The sequence below is a fragment of the Saccopteryx leptura genome, chromosome 3 (genome assembly GCF_036850995.1).
Source record: "Saccopteryx leptura isolate mSacLep1 chromosome 3, mSacLep1_pri_phased_curated, whole genome shotgun sequence".
Taxonomy (NCBI): Eukaryota; Metazoa; Chordata; class Mammalia; order Chiroptera; family Emballonuridae; genus Saccopteryx; species Saccopteryx leptura.
In genome coordinates, this window is record NC_089505.1 from 14,406,084 (window position 1) to 14,426,401 (window position 20,318).

The 20,318-nt window shown below is 40.6% G+C and overlaps 1 protein-coding gene across 2 annotated transcripts in view; it reads left to right on the forward strand.

Moving 5' to 3' along the window:
- The window catches only part of SYNE1 (spectrin repeat containing nuclear envelope protein 1), a 446,717-nt gene that overhangs the window by 360,838 nt on the left and 65,561 nt on the right, over nucleotides 1-20,318 (forward strand). For both annotated transcript variants that reach the window (XM_066372972.1, XM_066372973.1), the window contains 11 exons: nucleotides 196-366; nucleotides 2,050-2,183; nucleotides 2,556-2,760; nucleotides 4,849-5,031; nucleotides 5,515-5,661; nucleotides 7,756-7,910; nucleotides 8,725-8,872; nucleotides 11,074-11,168; nucleotides 13,956-14,190; nucleotides 16,332-16,526; nucleotides 19,734-19,859. In XM_066372972.1, the coding sequence (XP_066229069.1) occupies nucleotides 196-366; nucleotides 2,050-2,183; nucleotides 2,556-2,760; nucleotides 4,849-5,031; nucleotides 5,515-5,661; nucleotides 7,756-7,910; nucleotides 8,725-8,872; nucleotides 11,074-11,168; nucleotides 13,956-14,190; nucleotides 16,332-16,526; nucleotides 19,734-19,859 (1,794 nt within the window). The remainder of the gene's footprint in view (nucleotides 1-195; nucleotides 367-2,049; nucleotides 2,184-2,555; nucleotides 2,761-4,848; nucleotides 5,032-5,514; nucleotides 5,662-7,755; nucleotides 7,911-8,724; nucleotides 8,873-11,073; nucleotides 11,169-13,955; nucleotides 14,191-16,331; nucleotides 16,527-19,733; nucleotides 19,860-20,318) is intronic.

The following is a 20,318-nucleotide window of genomic DNA, read 5'->3' on the forward strand; positions in this document are numbered from 1 at the left end:
TTCAAAAGTAGGAGAGGCATTAATTTCAGCATTGCTCCACCTTACTTTGCAAACATGTTTGGTTGTTTGAGTTCATTTATAATGCCCGAAACCCTGATGAAGTTCTTGAATGTTAATGTTTTTTCCATCAATGGAACATCCATCCCATGATTTTCAGCGGTAGGCGGTTCTAAGACGTGTCTGTGTCTGTCCAAGGTGGCGCAGCTGAAGACGCTGCTGAGGTCCGTGCAGGACCAGTGGGGCCGTCACAAAGAGGCCTACGATGCAATCAACAGCCGCCTCATGGAGACCAGGTACTCCCTCTCCCGGTTCCGCCTGCTGATCGGCTCTTCAGAAGCTGTCCAAGTTCAGGTAGACAATCTTCAGGTAAGGGATGGCCGACTCTGCCCGTGACATGCATTTTGATTTGAGAAAATAAAAATAAAAATAGCAAATGTGGACATCTTCCTGGAATATTGCTGTATATTGGCTTATCTTTAATTATTTAAAAAACCCTTTAAGTTTACCTGCTGTATTTGTTACTCATTCAAACTTGCCTGCAGATACCGAATTCTGGATTAATGGTATATAATTAAATGATTTTTAAAATTCTAACAAATGAGTTTATCCAGATGAATGTATTTTTATAAAATGATTTTATACCCCAATCCACCTCCTTGATCCCTTGTTCCTGCCTTTTGTGTCTTCCCTTTTCTCTTTTTCTCCTGCTTCTCCAAACATAGTCTAAGGGATTAAAAAGGAAACAAAGAGAAAAATAGCAAGAGTGGTAAATTTTTAAACCATTGTTTTCTTTCCATTGAGCATAGCATCAGTGGTCTATATCCGATGTGTACGCACAGTCCTTCTCTTCTAGCACTAACTGCTTCGTCATCTGGTCTGACCTCGCGGCTATTGGACTTGAACACAGCACGCTCCCTACCTCCGGTCACTGCCCTTATATTAGCTGCTGCCCTCACTTCCCTGCACACCTGGGCACCGAGCACTCACCTGCTGCTTGCTCTCTCTCCCTGGCTAAATAATGCAGACTACGGGGTGGGCAGGGCAGGCCCTCGAGGGGCGGGAGGCCAGCAAGAGCCCAGCATGTGTCTCCTTGGCGTGGCGATCAAAGTGTATCTGTTGCTGACCTCATAGGCAGACTTTCTGAAGGGAATACTTTTGGAGGGTTAGCCAGGAGAGAGGAAGGATAAAAATGTGTATCTCTAATTTATTTGAACCTTAAATAGTTGTTGTAGAGACAAAGAATTATTTGAATTTATTTTGAGAATGATAAGCTTAAAAACACATTTTATAACTTTGAAGAAGTTAAAAGCACTTTTTAACTTAGCCTATGTTTAACACCTGCAGATGCTGTCATAAGATATGAAAGAATTCAGGATTTTTGCTTTGCATGTGTTGATTAGAGGGCAGTCAGATATCGGTGTTAAATAGGCCTAGGCTTCTGTAGCCTTCTTGACCTAAGGAGTTGTATGAAGAACTGAGACTGCTGCTTAGTTTTACTAAGAAATCTCCATCTTCAAATTTTTCACTGGTAGAAGACCCTGCCAGGATTATAACCCATCTAATAAATATTCTTTGCAAGGAAAAACACCCAGTATGTAACTTAGAGATGGTACTCAGAAAAGCTATGGCCTCTTAAAGTCTAATTATCGAGGATTTCTGCTAGGAAAACTATTGGTTCATAATAAAACAGAGTCACGGCTTTTAACTTTGAGAGAACCCCAGGGTAGAGATGACATGCTCCCCACCACCATAGCCTCCTGCTAGGTAATGGACAGGGACACCCTAAATGAGCTTTCCCAGGAGAATTCCAGGTGCCACCGTCAGAAGGCGTCACGGTTGAAAATCACTTCTCACACTCATAAGAACAAAATCACCCATAGTACAAAATGATTATCTCAAGAAAGCTTATAAAGCTTTGAAGCAAAGTCATGGTTTATCAATTTATATATGCATTTCATGAAATTAGCCATAAATTACTTTTAGACTTGGTTATTAGAATTTAGATCTTGGTTTTTTTAAATTTGTGTTATTTTTTTTTCCTTTGGGCAGAAACTTCAAGATGATCTAGAGAAACAGGAAAAGAGCTTACAGAAATTTGGCTCTGTCACTAACCAACTATTAAAAGAGTGTCACCCACCTGTGACAGAAACTCTTACCAATACGTTAAAGGAAGTCACTATGAGGTATGGAGCATGCTAATTTTACACTGTTATGTATTTCCTATATCCCAACCACATTATAAGTAATGACACAGTTGAAACTTGCCGGCACTTTGAATTTGAGCTTTATAGAGTCTATCCCAATGATAAGTGAATGCAGTGAGGCCATTTAGAAAGAAATCCAAACTGCAATATACCCAAAGATTGACCTCATTGCTAGGATCTATCCCTGAAATGAGGGTGAAATGTGACTTTTTGTAATGTTAAAGAGAAATGGAGACACCCTTGCATGATTTCCAAATTCACATAAACCAGAATCGTGAAAAATGCAATAGTAAGTAACGGCGTTTGGTGAGAGGTGGTCATCTGCCCATGAGTGTCGGCTGTGGTTTCCAGATGGAATTACTTGCTGGAAGAGATCGCGGAGCAGCTGCAGTCCAGCAAGGCCCTCCTGCAGCTCTGGCAGAGATACAAGGACTACTCCAGACAGTGCGCCTCCACAGTGCAGCAGCAGGAGGACCGGACCAACGAGCTCCTCAAGGCGGCCGCCAACAAGGACATCGCTGATGACGAGGTCGCTACATGGATTCAGGACAGCAACGTACGTCCAGGAACTGTCGTGTTTGTCCCAACATACCTTTCTTAGACTTCTCAAGTTGAGCAGGGCTAGTGCTGATGTGTGTAAGCTTTTGATATGACCCAACATGTGAGACGATTGCCCAAAAATCATTGTTTTAAGCATCAAAGAGCCTGGTAGGTGTGCAGAACACACGTATCAGATTTAAAAGTCCCCTCTCACTGTTTTATTTTTAAAGATGAGTTATTTTCCCATTTCTTTCTAATGGAAGAAAACCTATGTGAATGATTAAGGCTATCTATTTTTACAGAAATGGTCAATATAAAGGATGACCATAGAATAATATTATACCTTCTAACAATGTATTATAAAAGTTGTTATCTACTTGGTTCATTACATTTTATAGAAGCATCAGCATAATTTCTTCTAAGAATTTAATGGTAGAAATAAGTCTTTCTCCCCTGATTTATGGGTACATTTCTTTTTAATAGCTTTTTAGTATTTCTCCTTTTCACTGTATCTGCCAATAACCTACTTAGGGTTTTCGGGAACAGTTCTCTTGTTTCAGCCATTGCGTGGCTCTAATTATTTGTCCTTATTTGTCTTTATTTTAATGAATTTGTTTCAAATATCTTCTTATAAACTTTCCCGTTCAGTTTATCAGTTTTTTTATAACTTAGGAAGGTTATAAAAAGCATCTAAATAAAAGTTTAACCTATTCCAGTGGTTGGCAAACTGCGGCTCGCCAGCCACATGTGGCTCTTTGGCCCCTTGAGTGTGGCTCTTCCACAAAATACCACGTGCGGGTGCTACCTCGATAAGGAATGTACCTACCTATCTAGTTTAAGTTTAAAAAATTTGGCTTTCAAAAGAAATTTCAATCGTTGTACTGTTGATATTTGGCTCTGTTGACTAATGAGTTTGCCGACCACTGACCTATTCTAATACGTTTACCTTAGTGATAAAAGAAGATTTTCCATTTTCAATCTTCAGTCCTCCTGAATTATTTCTGTGTGTTTGTCTGATATCTCTGTCAAGTTTGAAGTTGCCCTGTCCTTTTCTTCCTCTCACGGTTGCCCTGGGGTAGACAGAGCCGGGTCTGTTCTCTCTACCACGTCTGCTGAGGCACAGCGACAGATAGAAGGATCAGTCATTTATCAAATCTTAGTGGAAGCTGAAAGCCAGATACCGAGGATTTCCACTGGTCTTAGTGGAAGCTGAAAGCCAGACACCGAGAATTTCTACTGGCTTATACTTTCAAGCATACAAGAGGGTCTCAGAAAAGGTAGAGAAAAGAGATACTATGGAAAATAATGGAGACATAGTTTATCCTTAGCCCTGTCCACCAGAACTATCTAGGGTTCTACACCCTACTGAGCTGGGGGGCTGACGTGCAATCACTGTAATGCGAACACTCAGCATATAGAAGATACTGCTGACAGACTCATCCCTGTAATATTAAGTAGAAAGAGGTAAAATGTAGTGCTGTGTTCTTCTTTTTTGTTATTTTGTTTTTTATTTATAATTTCATTTGCAGTATATTTATATTCATGTAATTTTATAAATTTTTTAATCACTTTTTATATTTTTCAATTGCAGTTGACATACAATACTATATTAGTTTCAGGTGCGCATCCCAGTGGTTAGACATTATATAACTTACTTAGTGTTTATCCTGATAAGTCTCATGCCCACCTGACACCATACATAGTTATTCAAACATTATTGACTGTATTCTCGATGCTGTACTTTACATCCCCGTGACTATTCTGTAACAACCGATTTGTATTTCTTAACTTTTTCAGCCATTCCCCCAACCAATTTTTTTCTTGTTTATAGATGCTTTTCAGCATTCCCTGATGTCCCACAGTAAACCCATGTGGCTTTTATTATCAGAATAGTAAATATAGTCTTTAAAATGTTAATACACATGCGTTTTTAAAAATTAGATTCAATCTGGATTATTTTTTCTGCAGGTAAAGATTATTTAGGGTAATGATTGGATGAATAAGAATTGAATGTTTCTAGATGTGTGGCCCTTTGCTGATTGTTGGTAATAAGGGGTGAACTTCACATGTTGTTTCACGACGAGCGTATTTTTGTCTTCTATAGGACCTCCTCAAAGGACTGGGGACAGTGAAGGATTCCCTGTTTGTTCTCCATGAGCTGGGAGAGCAGCTCAAGCAGCAGGTGGATGCTTCAGCAGCATCCACCCTTCAGTCAGACCAACTCTCTCTGAGCCAACACTTAAGTGCCCTAGAACAGGCTCTTTGCAAACAGCAGACTATGTTACAGGTACGGACCCTGTATTCAATATGTGTTGTAAAGTTGGATGTTCTCTAACGTCTGAGAATAGAGACAGCATAAGAAGAATTCTCATCATCGGGTTAGTGCCTTTTTCAAGACCAAAGAATTAAACTACTCTTTGGAAACTTGGAAGTGTCAGTGGGAACAAGGGAAGATGGGAGTCTTCCATGGGACAGAGTAAAATATGTTGAATTAATAAACACTACGTGGCTTTAATATTAAAATTCATAAAAAGTTTTTGCAAGAATCAGAATATATTTCTATCCAGTAATAAAATTTTAAAGTGACTTTAAATGGTTAATTAATTATTAATCCTACATAGAAATAATCCATTTTAAATTTTTAAAAAATTATATTAATAGACAGAAAAAATATTCAAATCATTGTATTGCAACTTGAGGAATAATTTGAATGCCCGCTTGTCTTTTCACTAGATTTCTAAATACCAGTTTTCTTTTGTAATAAAAAAAGGCTGGAGTTCTTGACTATGAAACCTTTACCAAGAGTTTAGACGCTTTGGAGGCGTGGATAGTAGAAGCTGAGGAGATGCTCCAAGGGCAGGACCCCACCCATTCGTCCGACCTCTCGACCATCCAGGAGAGGATGGAAGAACTTAAGGTAAGTCTGTTGCAATTCTAGTCCCAGATCTTCTATTTTCTGTCCTCAAAATCCTACAGAAAACTCAAGACTTCTGACATAGGCCCCCTTTTACTTCAAGCTTCCAAGGAAATGCTTCCCAACTCTCTTTCCCTGCCCTCGTAAGAGATCAATGAGCACACAGTGATTTCAGAGCCCGGAGTGGGAGCGTGGCCAGGAGCAGACCTTGGACACTGCCTCACTCTTCCTCTTCCTACCTCTCCCCCGATCCATGCCCAGCTGGTCACCTGCTTCCAGGGACCTCCCACCTCCATCTCTGTCATCACCCACTCCTCCTTCAAGCCACCCACGCTCTCTCTCAGACCATGGTAACAGACTTTATGGATCTTCCTGCATCCACCCCTCTCCCTCGGACTCCAAGTTGTCAGAGTGATTTTTCATATTATTTTTTAATCACAGTCGACATATACTATGTATACAGGTATACAACATAGTGATTAGACATTTATATAAAATACTCAGTGATCAACCCTGTAAGTCTAATACACACCTGACACCATACCAGAACGGTCTTTTGTCTTTTAAATGCTTTTACTTAATTGGGAAATAGTTGAAGTAGTCAGTAATGTAAATAAAACATTGCAATAGATATGCAAATTTTATCATATTATTTTTCTGCTTAAAAACCTCTGTGAGTTTCATTGCTCTCAGGATAAAGATCAGTGTGGATGATCAGGCCCCGCATAAGCTGGCTGTCACCTTCCTAAGGGTCTAACCTTCTCCACTGTCCCTCTCATCCTGCACTTGGAGCCACGTCGTTTCTGTGTCTCTGGGCATGATGTCGCCCCATTCTAGAATTCTTTTCTGGTCCCCACCAACTCCGTCCTGTCTAAAAGGAATAATCTTCTGGTAATTTTGTTCAATGTCCTTCTCTTAGGAAAACCTCTACTTCTGTCCATGGTCCGACTCCCCAGTGATAGGCTTTCATATTACAGCATCCTTTTCCTGCAGTGTTTATCGTGCCATTTAATTATGTTCATGTGCTAGGAGACTGCTACTGTTGCCTCTGCTACTGAGAGAGTCCCATAAGAAGGACCACGTCATGTCGGTTTTGTTTGTTGCTAATGTCTACACATGTAAATTCTGCCATCTAAGAGCTACGCTCTTGGCTTCAACCATTGGAAAGGCCTATTCTTTCTTCAGGGTAATGAGTCTTTTGCAGAACACACAAAGGGAAAACACACACAGCCAGAGGTGTCCTGGCATTTTCTCCCTCCCGCAGCTGGTTTCCTGGGAGGGTGTGTGAGAATGCCCACAGGAAAGCCAGAAGAGGCAGCTTGGTCCTGGGTTTGAAGGGAGGGAAGAGGTCTGAAATCATAGACGGTTTTCTCAATTGAGTTTCACCAACTTTGGGGCTGGCATCATTGACCTAAAACTGAAGTTCTTCAGATAATGTATGGAGTGGGATTATGTTTCATCTAGCAAGTACCCAGCAACGCTTGTTGACCTAGCTCTACCCCTCACTCACTTGCAGGTGTCCTTGAGTGATTTACTTAAAGCTTCTGGGCCTCTTTTCTCCTCATTGTAAAGTGGGAATGGTAATGTAGTCCCTTATGGGATTGTCTTGAAGATAAAATCAATTAAATTGTATTACCTGTAAAGTTCTTATCACAGTGCTTATTCAAACAAGTGTTCAATAAATGTTAACTTATTATAACTATTATTATTATTAAACAACAAAAGGGCCTTTTAGCATGGATAAATGAAATATAAAGGGTAAGAAGTAAGCCTTTTTAGCCATCAGTGTGATTTTCGTCCTTTGTCAGTTTTATCAAGAATCACTTATTAGTGCCTAAAACACATGAGCTGCCCACTGTTTCCTAAGGGAAAGTGAGTGGCCAGCTGTAGCCACGGGAACCGCAGCAGGCCGGAAAGCTGAGTGGGAGATACGCCTGTTCTTTATTTCAGCTCCAACGGTTGTAAGCGAGTGTCCTAGCCACGCACAGGAGACCAAAGACCAGCCTCTTCCTGAAATCTGCAGTTCACTGCGCACTTTGACAGCGCTCTGCCTTTTCTGAGCGCAGTGCTAAACCTGCTCTTAACTCTTGTTCTTAGGGACAGATGCTAAAATTCAGCAGCATGGCCCCTGACTTAGACCGTCTGAATGAGCTTGGCTACCGGCTCCCCCTGAACGATAAAGAAATCAAAAGGATGCAGAGCCTGAACCGGCACTGGTCGCTGATCTCCTCTCAGACGACTGAGAGGTTCAGGTAGAGTCCCCGAGGGATGTTCTGACTGTTGCGATGTATCAGTAGAAGTAAGTTCGTGATTGGTGGATCATTAATGCACGGGAGATCTTTCCAATGATACAAAATTTTAACTAACTGTAAGAAACTCAAATTGTCCTTTCCCATGTTTAAGGTACTAAATATTCTTTTAATCAAAAAGAAGAAACTCGCCCTGGCCGGTTGGCTTAGCGGTAGAGCGTCAGCCTAGCGTGCGGAGGACCCGGGTTCGAATCCCGGCCAGGGCACACAGGAGAAGCGCCCATTTGCTTCTCCACCCCTCCGCCACGCTTTCCTCTCTGTCTCTCTCTTCCCCTCCCGCAGCCAAGGCTCCATTGGAGCAAAGATGGCCCGGGCGCTGGGGATGGCTCTGTGGCCTCTTCCTCAGGCGCTAGAGTGGCTCTGGTCGCAATATGGCACGCCCAGGATGGGCAGAGCATCGCCCCCTGGTGGGCAGAACGTCGCCCCCTGGTGGGCGTGCCGGGTGGATCCCGGTCCGGCACATGCGGGAGTCTGTCTGACTGTCTCTCCCTGTTCCCAGCTTCAGAAAAAATGAAAAAAAAAAAAGAAACTCTTTAACATAACAATAGATTAAAGACACATCATTTTTAAAACTTAACATTTTAAATTATTTTTTCAAATTTTTTTTTTCTAAATATTACTACCCAATATGAAAGTCTTGTGATGGTCAAATTAGAAATAGAGGCAGAAAATATTTAATCTTGTTTTATATGCCAAAGATGTAAAAATAAACATCTGCATAACCACAATTCATTTTTTTTTTTGTTAATTTGGTCAGTAAGTTGCAGTCATTTTTGCTACAACATCAGACTTTCTTGGAAAAATGTGAAACATGGATGGAATTTCTTGTTCAAACGGAGCAAAAGTTAGCCGTGGAGATTTCAGGGAATTATCAGCACCTTTTGGAGCAGCAGAGAGCGCATGAGGTAAGTTATGCTCGTAGATTTGGGGGTAATGAAATAGGCCTTTGGAAGACACTGCAACATGCCATGCGGAGGAACCCAGGTTCTGTACCGTGTGCTGAGTCTGCTCAGATACACGCTTTGTTTTTGCCTTCTTTCTTAAGGCTGGGGTTCTGATAGCTTAATGATAAAAACGTAGTCCAGTTCTTTGCCCCATAGTCGATTATAAGCATGTGGCAGGCTTCAATACCTTGCAGTGGATAGAGCCACAGTTCTGGTCAAAGTCTACTCACAGGGTGGGGGTGGGGGGAGAAGCAGAGAGAATGTGTAGAAAACGTTCAAAACATTGGACTCAATTTTCAAATTGAGTTACAGACAACATTAATATTGCCAAGTCTGATTGCTAAAGAGATTATGCTTTGATCAAAATTGAAAGGAACACAGAACTAGATACAAAACAAATTAATCTGCCGTTAGTCTCTATTTCACTATTTATTGATGTGACTAAGTTGCTTCACATGTTTATAAAATACATGCAGATGGAGAGATAGAGCTTACCTAGAATCAGAGAAAAGGCTTATTGCAGAACTTAGAACCAAGAATAAAACTAATTTTAAAGCATTTCGTTTACATTCAAGAAATAGATCCTGACCAGGTGGTGGCACAGTGGATAGAGCATCAGACTGGGATACGGAGGACCCAGGTTCAAAACCCTGAGGTCATCAGCTTGAGCGCAGGCTCATCTGGTTTGAGCAAAGCTCACCAGTTTGAACCCAAGGTCGCTGGCATGAGCAAGGGGTCACTCTGTCTGCTGTAGCCCCCCCCCCCCGGTCAAGGCACATATGAGAAAGCAATCAGTGAACAACTAAGGTGCCGCAACAAAGAATTAATGCTTCTCCTTTCTCTCCCTTCCTGCTTCCTGTCTGTCTGTCCCTATCTGTCCCTCTTTCTGTCTCTTTCTGTCTCTGCCCCCCTCAAAATAATAGAATTTAAACACGTATGAGGTGTTTTAAGTTCACTTTTACTGAGTTGACTGATGAGAAAATAAAAGTCAATGAATGAAATGTAGACTGAGATTCCATTTGATACCAACTAGGATCATTACAATGAAAAAGATCAGTGTAGGTGAGGGAATAGAGACATTGGAATCCTCATACATTGCTAATCAGAATTGAAAACAGTGAAACTTCCTTGGAAAACAGTTTGGCAGTTTCTCGAAATAGTAAGCGTAGAGTCACCTTTTGACCCAGTATTTCCACTCCTAGGAGGAATTCACCCAAAATAAATGAAAACATGTTCACACATATAACTGTGTGGACTAAATCTTGTACAAAAATATTGTTTATAGCGGTATTAATCATAACAGCCAAAAAGTGGAAGCAACATAAATATTCACCAGCTGAAGAATAAATAAAATGTGATATATTCATACAATGGAATACTATTCAGCAATAAAAAAGAAATGCAATACTGATGTATATGCAACATGAATCAGCCCCGAAAACATGCTAAGTGAAGAGAAGCCAATCACAAAAGTAGTACATGGTAAATTCCACTTATATGAAATACCCAGAATAGGCAAATCCATAGAGACAGAAGATAGATCAGTGGTTACTTGGGATTGACAGGATATGGGGAGTGATTGTTATTGAATGTGGGTAATGAAAGTGGTCTAAGATTTATTGTGGTATTATCGCCCAACTCTGCAAATATAATAAAAGTCATTACATTGTGCACTTTAGGTGAATTGTAGGGTATGTGAATTATATCTCAATAAAGCTGTAAAACACAACAATGGAAAAAGTTTGAAATACTTTCTGTTGAACCTTTCAGTGATGAAATAATTTTATTAACCAAATTAAATTGAAAAATGGCGAGCTCAACAATAAGTTTGTGGGTTCTTTTTTTCCCCCTGTTCTTCAACCATTTATAAGGTCTTAAGCTAGTCTCTGACAATTTATGTTTTAACTAACTTTATAGGTGATTTCAAAAGAAAGGAGAGGAACATGATTCAGTCTTAGCAAACAGAAATTAAACTTTAAGTGCATCGTAATTGATGGTTAAAAAAGATACATTATTTTTATGCTGCAGGATAGCGCACGTATCCTGATTCGGCTGGAGTTGTTTTTCATAGCCTTGCTTAAACCGTAATTTTTGGAAAGGTATTAGAGAACTGGTCATTAAAATGAAGAACTCTAAAGTATCTCTTTTTTTATATATGAAAGTTGTTTCAGGCAGAGATGTTCAGTCGTCAACAGATTTTGCATTCGATCATTACCGATGGGCAGCGTCTGCTGGAACAAGGTCAAGTAGATGACAGGTAGGATCTTTGATATATTATTATGAAGAAAGGGTCCAGTAAATTAGTCATTTTCTTTTTAATGAGCAGATTAGAAGGCATATATCCAATCTTCCTAAGGCAATTGTGCTGCAACGGAGCCTCGGTAATTGGTGGGAAGGCTTCTCTGAATCTTTGAAACGACTGAGTATTGAATCTTTTTAAAGAACTGCTGTTATATTATATGAAGGACATGGAGTAATTGGAAATCACCTAGCCAACCTTTGCTCGTCTTCTGTAGGAGACTGGGATTAATAAAAAGATCAGAATGAATTGTATCAATGATGCATCGATGGTTTTGTTAACAGACGCTTCTAATATTCTCATATGGTTACAGAAATTTTATCCCTAAAAGGAGCATAGAGATCACTAGACTCTCCCTCTTACTCATAGATGAGAACTGGAGGCCCAGAAATGTGAAATGATTTGGCCAAGGTCACGGAACTATGTAGCACAGAATCAATCCTAGAACTCGTGCACCTGGTTTCCAGTCAGCACCAGCCAGCTCTCTCGTACCTTGATAATTCCACCTTGTTTGAAAATGGTGTGCTACCTTAAGTCAGCTTACACTCAGCCTGAAATCCTGCCTCCTCTTCATTTACTCAGCAGATTCTCTCCTTATTAGAAATATCTACAAGCACTGTCTAGTTCCTCTTTAGACTGGTGGTATATGAATTGATGATTTCGTACTACACTTACATTTCCTGGGAGCAATATTTATGCTATCCCATCTACATATGTATATTCCGTGGCGGTACTTGCAGTGTGAACCTCATTTATTTTATTATCTCTGTGTATCTTTCCCATATTTACGACCAGTGGTTGTGATTATATAAACAGTCTATTAAAAAAATAAGTCATTATTTTTATTAAGAAGGGTTTTTAAAATGTTTTGGGAGCAATTTTAGTTTTACGTGGATATTTCTTTGGAAGAACATCAAAAGGTTTTATGGTTAAGCTTGAAACAACAAAATGTGCTACTATATTCTAGTCTAAGTAAGCCAAATATGAACTTTACAGAGAATTTAAGTCCTCCAAAGTAAGACAGATTTAAATGCAATTAACTTATCTTTTGCTTTATTCTCTCCTAGCCAACTCTCTAACAATATTACAAAAGTTTGAGTAATGAAATAAAATAAAATTGAAAATCCAGGCACAAGCCAACATCTATAAAACTTTAAATGTTAACTGTTAGGGAAAAACACCAAGGGATGAAAACATGAAGGTTGGACTTGAGAATAATTTTCAAAGTTGCAAGTGAAAAATAAAACCAGATTACAGTGTGTTGAAAGTAGGAAGACGTCAGATTACAAATGGCTCGTGTTGTAAAAACTCGTTTATAATTTTTATATTTTAGAGTTCAGGTTCAACAGTGGGAAGAGCTTCATGTTTTACGTAGTCCCCCATGCTCACAGGTAGCCCAGGACAGCTCTGCTTTCCAAAGCGAGGATGAGCTCCAAAAAGACCGTGGATGGTTACCTGGTGGGGAGAGCAATAGACAGGGTACTTACTGTTCATGTGGCAGAATATTCTCAAGTCCTAGAGTCACTCGTTTTCAGAGATGAGAGATGCTTGTAACAGTTAGGGAAGTCTCACAAACCTAAGTCATCACATTTAGTTCTACTGCAACTAGATTATAAATATCAGAATTTTCCTTTCAAAAACAGAAGCACGGATAACACTTTGGGTTACAAAATCAAAGTTTACAGTGGCCCTAAATAATTGGAGGTATCAAGAATATGAGTCTAGAGGAGTAAGTCCAATTCAGAGCCACCCTCAAGAGGAGAAATAGCATTTCTGGGAATACAGAAAGAATGAGTACTGTACACATTAGTACCAAAATTTGTGAGTAATACTATAATCCATTAAGAACCATATTCTGTAGAATTTAATACTAGACAAACCAGTTCTAGAGCTACAAGTTGAATGATAAACTTACTAAATAACTACCAATATTTTTTAAAGGTAAAAAATACAGAAGTAAGAAAAACAAACTAAAACATCTGATATTATTTACCTGGAAATTGAAAAAAACTTAAGTAAATTTAGAACCTCCAGGTGTATGGACAGCCTTCATTCAGACAGTGAGGGCTAGTTTTGTTTTTCCAAGAACAAAGCGAAGTGGATTTAAAATGTCAAAGGGACAATTCAGATTAATATTTGGAATAATTTGCTAAAGATTAGGGCTATTTCTTGTGAGAGAATACTGAGAGTTTATGGAGTACAGTCTTTTTAAAAAAAAAGTCTAATAGTTTTATTTAAATGACTTAGGACCTTAGCTAAAGTAAGCTAGTTTTGTTCATTCGAGGTGGCTTGTGATTCTAGTTGAGAACAGAGGTTCTAAATAAGCTTTGTGTCCCCATTTTCTCCTTCTGGAGCACACATAAGATACTGTCACCTGCTGCATACATTGCTGTTGTTATGCTCAGAGTGGGGGGCCATTCCCATTGCACCTGCTGCTGTTCTGTGCTCCCCCCCCCTTCGTGCACTCAGGGAGAGACCTTGACCTTATAGATATGACTTGAATTCGTGCCAGAACACGAGCACACACACCACTTTCAAACAGCGATACTTGAATCGTTCTTTATTTTTAAATGCCCTTGCCATAGACCTGATAAGAGACCATGGCCTACTGTTTAAGCACCTCTGCCCCTAGGTCACTTCTCGGGGCTGACAGTCCTCGAGCATGTATGTGTACACACACGGGTTGACGATACCACTGCATCCAGGGTAACGGTGTTCTCCGCTATGTGACCGTCTGTTCTCCAGGGATGAATTCAACATGAAGTTGACGCTGCTGAGCAACCAGTGGCAGGGGGTGATCCGCAGGGCCCAGCAGCGGAGAGGCATCATCGACAGCCAGATCCGCCAGTGGCAGCGCTACAGGGAGATGGCCGAGAAGCTTCGGAAGTGGCTGGCAGAAGTGTCCTACCTCCCCGTGAGCGGTCTCGGCAGTGTGCCAATCCCGCTGCAACAAGCGAGGACCCTCTTCGATGAAGTGAAGGTAGGGTGCAGGGCACGCGGTTCTTGAACCTCTTCTGCATTTCTGGTGCACACTTGACCCCCAGCCGTGGTGTCTCAGAAGGATTCTGGAGTGACATTTGGAATGAGGACAAACGTCGTTCTCAAGTGTCAACAGACACACAGAGAATGACTGCATCTCCAAGCCCGTAGTTAATGATGAGATTAGGGTGGGTTCCAGCCTCTTACAAACGCTCCCTCCACTTCACCCAGCACCTTGTTGAATCCCAGCAGGTTTGGACAGGAAAGGGAAGGAAAACCTCGCATTGATTAAACATATTGCACTCACGAGCCATTTAAACCTGTCGCCGACGTATCACAGAAGACAAAGGCTCAGCCCTGTCTGCCCATTCCTGGTCTAGCCGCTTATGTTCACCAGTCTGGGAATTTAGGATTCCAGCCTCTTGAATGCTTGCCAGTTCATCCCAGTATATGCCGTGGGTTTCTTTTCCTTTGAATGTCACTGTTCTCTGCTTCCCTTTTCCTTCTTCCTCCGTTCTCTGGAAGACCTCACGTACATATGTGGTTTCAACGACACCCAACCAGCAGAGAATGACCAAATTGGTATCTTCTGGTCACATTCACCTCCTGAGCTCCCAGCTCCTCTCTTCCTGCCTTTTATAATAGATTTACGTCTGTGTACATCACAGGCACGATATACTCTGTGGGTTCCAGGAAAGCCTGGCTTCTCTAGACCGAGCATTTTCCATCAGTCCATTTCCCGTGTTCCCAATCCGAGGAAATGTTGTCACCAGCTATCTGGTCTGTCTGTCTGGAACCCTGGAGTCGTTCTATAGCTACACCCTTCTTTTTCTCCCTCCCCATGTCTGGTATTCCTCAAGTTTTCATCCCTACTGCCACTGCCACCATTTCTGTCTCAATAGACAACAGCTGTCTAGCCTATCTTAGGGGACCCCGTCTACGCCCCTCTCCAATCACATGTTCTACCCCACTGCTGAGTGCTCTCAGCAAACACATCACTCCTGTTTAATACTTTGCTGTGAAGCTCAGTTTTATTTAAAAAACCAAATTCCTATGCAAGGTGTGGTCTTGCCTCATCTTCTAACGCTTTCTTCCACGCACCCTCTGTTCCGGCTGCTGGAAACTATGTTCCTCCAGTATCCTGGACTCTTATATATTGACCTTATACAGTGAACCAGCCCATCTCCACGTCTCTGCATGGAAGGTGTTCTCGCCCTGACTCCTGGCCCGCACCAGATGCTGGGTCCTTAACCTGGTGTGGTTACGTGTCTTTCAAGACACATGAAGCCGTTGCCACTTTCAGTGAGCCTCCTAATGTCCCCCAAGTGTATTAGATATACAAACACTGGGCTTTATTTGAATTAATTTGTAACAAATATGAATCACAAATATATTCTTCAGAAGAAATATGATCCTAATAAAAATTTTTAGCCTGACCAGGCAGTGGTGCAGTGGATAGAGCGTTGGACTGGGACACAGAGGACCCAGGTTCAAAACTCCAAGGTTGCTGGCTTGAGCACGGGCTCACTAACTTGAGCATGGGATCATACACATGACCCTATAGTCACTGGCTTGAGCCCGAAGGTCGCTGGCTTGAAGCCCAATGTCGCTGACTTGAGCCCAAGGTCACTGGCTTGAGTAAGGGTCACTGCTCTGTTGTAGCCCCCTGGTCAAGGCACATATGAGAAAGCAGTCAATGAACAACTAAGGTGCTGCAATGAAGAATTGATGCCTCTCATCTCTCTTCCTTCCTGTCTGTCTGTCCCTATCTGTCCCTCTCTCTTGTCTCTTTTTCTGTCTCTGTCACACACACAAAAATAATTTAAAAACCATATATACACACAAAATAATTATGTAACAGTGTGTGTTCCCTGTGCATCAGTCTCATAGAGCAGTGTTCATATTGCGCTGTGATTGTATTTAACCTGGGGACAGAGACTGAGCCTCTCCCTGTTGAATCCTCACATCTTTACCCCACATTGTTTCATTCATGCACAAAGTACTAGCTCAGTAAATGCTTGTAGGATAAAAGAGGGCATGCTGTATATGCAAAAATTCAGAGTCACTTAAAAATATATACTTACAATAGGGAAATGGTGAAGAAAAGACTGAGAAAGTAAAAAGCTACGGGGTTCCTTTCAGTTCAAAGAAAAAGTGTTCCTGCGACAGCAAGGCAGCTACATCCTGACCGTGGAGGCCGGCAAGCAGCTCCTGCTCTCTGCCGACAGCGGGGCGGAGGCCGCCTTGCAGGCTGAGCTCGCGGAAGTCCAAGAGAAGTGGAAATCCGCCAGCCTGCGTCTGGACGAGCAGAAGAAAAAACTGGCCTTCTTGTTAAAGGTATGTTCACTTCCTCCTATCGATGTAACCTAGCTGAAGAAGTTCAAAGAGTTGTGCTGTTTCCTCCTATTGGTGTCCTGCAAATCAAATAATGCAAAGGTCATTGTCATACCCTGCTGTATTTTGATCCCCTGGGCCTTACTTAAGACTTTGTCCTGTCTTGCATAAACTGGAAAAATCTCCCAATTTTCAGCAGTTTGTCTTTCAGGAAAATCCCCCCAACAAAGTAGTTTTAAGTCTAGCAAGACCGTCCAAGCGATGAATTCTGATTAATGGCCAGGGCTAAGCCAGGAGCCATGTGATGACTGTATACATCCAGACCAGGAATGCCAAGAGTAAATTCCACTCCCCCTGATCTAAGACTCTAAAATGGTTTTCAAGATTGGTATCTCTTCTTTTACAGCAGGGAAAAACCTGTCCAAGGAGATACTCCTGATTTGATCTGAGCTGATCTAACAATGTTACTATGAGATAAAATCTCCAGGTGGTATATTAAGCCATAGGGGCAGACACAGGTTACATACTGGTCATGCAGCAAATGTAGGGGAAAGTAAATTTATCCAGACTTCCCACAATTTGCTTTTCTCCCTCAGTTTCCAAATCCATATATAAAACATAATTAAATTAGCAGTTGGAAAAGAACATGGTCTCTACACTTAGATAAACCCAAGTTAAAACCGTACTAAACCAAGTAACCTGGTTGACTCAACCTACCTAAACTTCATATGTCTCATCTGTGGAGTGGGTATGATTACACCTTCTTCTTATAGCTTTGTAAGGATTTAATGAAATATCAAAGGTAAATCATGTGGTACATATGGAACCCTCAATAAATGATGGTAATTAACACCATTAATACTATCAATTTTAAAACATGAACATGGCTAAATACTAAAGTTTTACATATGGTGATACTCACCAACACTTTAATACAATTGTCTATTAAATTTGGCCTCTCACTTTTATGAATGCAAGTGAATAAAGTAAATGGAATACTTTTTTTTAAAAAATGCTTAACATGTGCACACCCTTTGGGCTTATTTTATTAAATTTTATTTAATAATATATTACCTTGTGTGGAGGAAACAATCAAAAAAGCCACTGAATATCTGTTAAAGAACTATTATTTGCACACAGACGATTCATCAGTAACACAATATGCTTGATTCTTTTTTCTTCCTTTTTGCTTTCAGGAAGGATTACAAACATTGTAACTCATTCTGTAGAGAATATGTTAATCATATGTTTTTCTTTATTTGTGATGTGATTATTGGACACAGTCCTAAGAACCAATAAAGCGAGATGGTTGAGTCACCGCGTTTGCTTTTCTTGACAGTCTGTTGTTGGCGTGTAAAACATCCGCGTTGATTGATGCTTGCAGACCATGACATTTCATTATTTCCTTATAATTCATGTAGAAAAGAGACTTGGTTATAGCTTCAGAATCTAAGCCATCCTTGGTAAGGGAAATCCCTGCTCTTTCGTTAAAGTTTATTTTACTTTGAATCATACACTAGGTCTTATTAGCCTAAGGAGTTTATGAAAGATGTTTAGACAGCCTTTTGCTATATCTTTCCCCCACAGCTATGACATAATGCTTATCTATTTTTCTCTTTTAATTTAATACTCTGAATAAATATGAAGAAATATAATTATTATAATTCTGTCTTACATGATCACCCACTTTATATCATTTCTTCATTTTGTTACCAAAAGTTAAGAGTTGACCTTTTTTAGATCAATAAACTTTTGCTGACTGTAGGTTGATCGATTTCAGGGTGTGTGATGATTTCATTGAGAATGCTCATAAATGCAAATTTATATAATTAATATAGAATTTGATCTATATGTAATAATAGATCTATATGATCTAAAGTATTCAAGGGATGTTTCTGCTTTTTGTTAATTTGGTTTTGTTGTTAGTGTCAGGTAAAATAAATAAGACTTTAAAATTTAAAAAAAGGCGGACAGAATGCTATTCAATTTAAGTAAGAAGATTTTTCTGTCTGCTTCCACTTTGCTTAGCGTCGATGGACTAAGTACAGCCTGGAAACACAGAGGTATTTTAATAAAGAGAACTAGAATAAATCTGTCCAAGATAAAGTATTTGTTTTTTGTTTGTTTTTGATGAATGGAAAGAGGGAATGTGGTTATATACTCTAGGAAATTCCCTAAGGGAATTTAAAAGAGAAATGAGAATCTTTAGCCAAATTCTCAGTTTAATTAGAAACCAAACAACACTTTGAGTATGGAGGAACTTTAGTCAACACTTGATAAAGGAGATATTTAGTAAATGGCCCCTATAGGATGCTGTGTTAAAAATAAGGCACCAGGGGGCCTGGCCGGTTGGCTCAGCGGTAGAGCATCAGCCCGATGTGTGGAAGTCCTGGGTTCAATTCCCAGCCAGGGAACATAGAAGAGGCACTCATCTGTTTCTCTACCCTTCGCCTTCTCCTTCCTCTCTTTCTCTTCCCCTCCCGCAGCCAAGGCTCCATTGGAGCAAAGTTGTCCCAGGCGAGGAGGATGGCTCCATAGCCTCTGCCTCAGGCACTAGAATGACTCCAGTTGCAAAGGAGCAATGCCCCAGATGGGCAGAGCATCGCCCCCTGGTGGACATGCCAGGTTGATCCCGGTCGGGAGCATGTGGGAGTCTGTCTCTGCCTCCCTGCTTCTCACTTCAGAAAAATACAAAAAAATTAAAAAAATAAGGCACAGAAGAAAAGATCGAAAGAACCCTGATGAAGAAAATCTAGTAATGATGGAGAATAGTGTGAAAAAAAAGGCAACAGTATTTGGCAGCACACTGATTACTGAAAGCAATTCTAGTTGTCTTTCTTTGGAGCTCAGTAATTTAAATAATGAGCAGTGGTCACTGGGGAGGGTTGATTTGGAAGGGGAGGCCAGGAATTGGGGATATTAGACAAAATTAAGGAGATTTGTTTAGTTGAATTGAATTTGCACTGAGACACCAGACAAGAGTTAATTTGTAGATAAGGTGCTATAAAGAATCAAGCATCCGCTATGGTTCCTTTATGTTTTTCCTTTTACTTCTCTTTTGTATTATCACAAAAGAAATACATGTGTGTGTTGAAAAAAATATATCAAGTGATAATTGAATTATAGGAATTAAGAAGAGTATTTTATTTTCCAATTTCCTACCAAAAAAAAAAAAATGTTACATGGAATTTCTTCCTCCTCCCATTTTAGGACTGGGAAAAGTGTGAGCATGGAATAGCTGACTCTCTGGAGAAACTGCGCACTTTCAAAAAGAAGCTTTTGCAACCTCTGCCGGATCACCACGATGAGCTCCATGCCGAGCAGATGCGTTGCAAGGTAGATGTTTGGGTTGAGCCTGTAACTGTCACCTATTTGTGTGTTTCCACTGCCATACGCCTTTAGCATAATCGTGTCTAACTCCTATTGCCATATACATGTAGATACAACTTCCTGGTATATTGTAAAAAAAAGCTCTTTTTAAAGCATCCACACTGGAGAGTCATTCTAGCAGAAGAGTCTAGTTTACAGAAAGAAAAACGAGTTTGGGCAGTTAGGAAATTCTGCAGACAGTGGCCCTGGGGGTCACGCCCTGCCCTCCAGACCCTACTGTTAGGAAACAGGAACTGTAAACAGATGGTATCAGTTACTGCATGGAGACACAGTCCTTTAGTCACTCAGGGCCCTAACTACTTAAGGGTTGTGATTAACACCTCAAGTCGCACTTGGAAGCAAATCAAGTGGCTGATGCAGACCACGTCCCACACCCTTAGCTCACTGAGACCACTGTGATTTAGT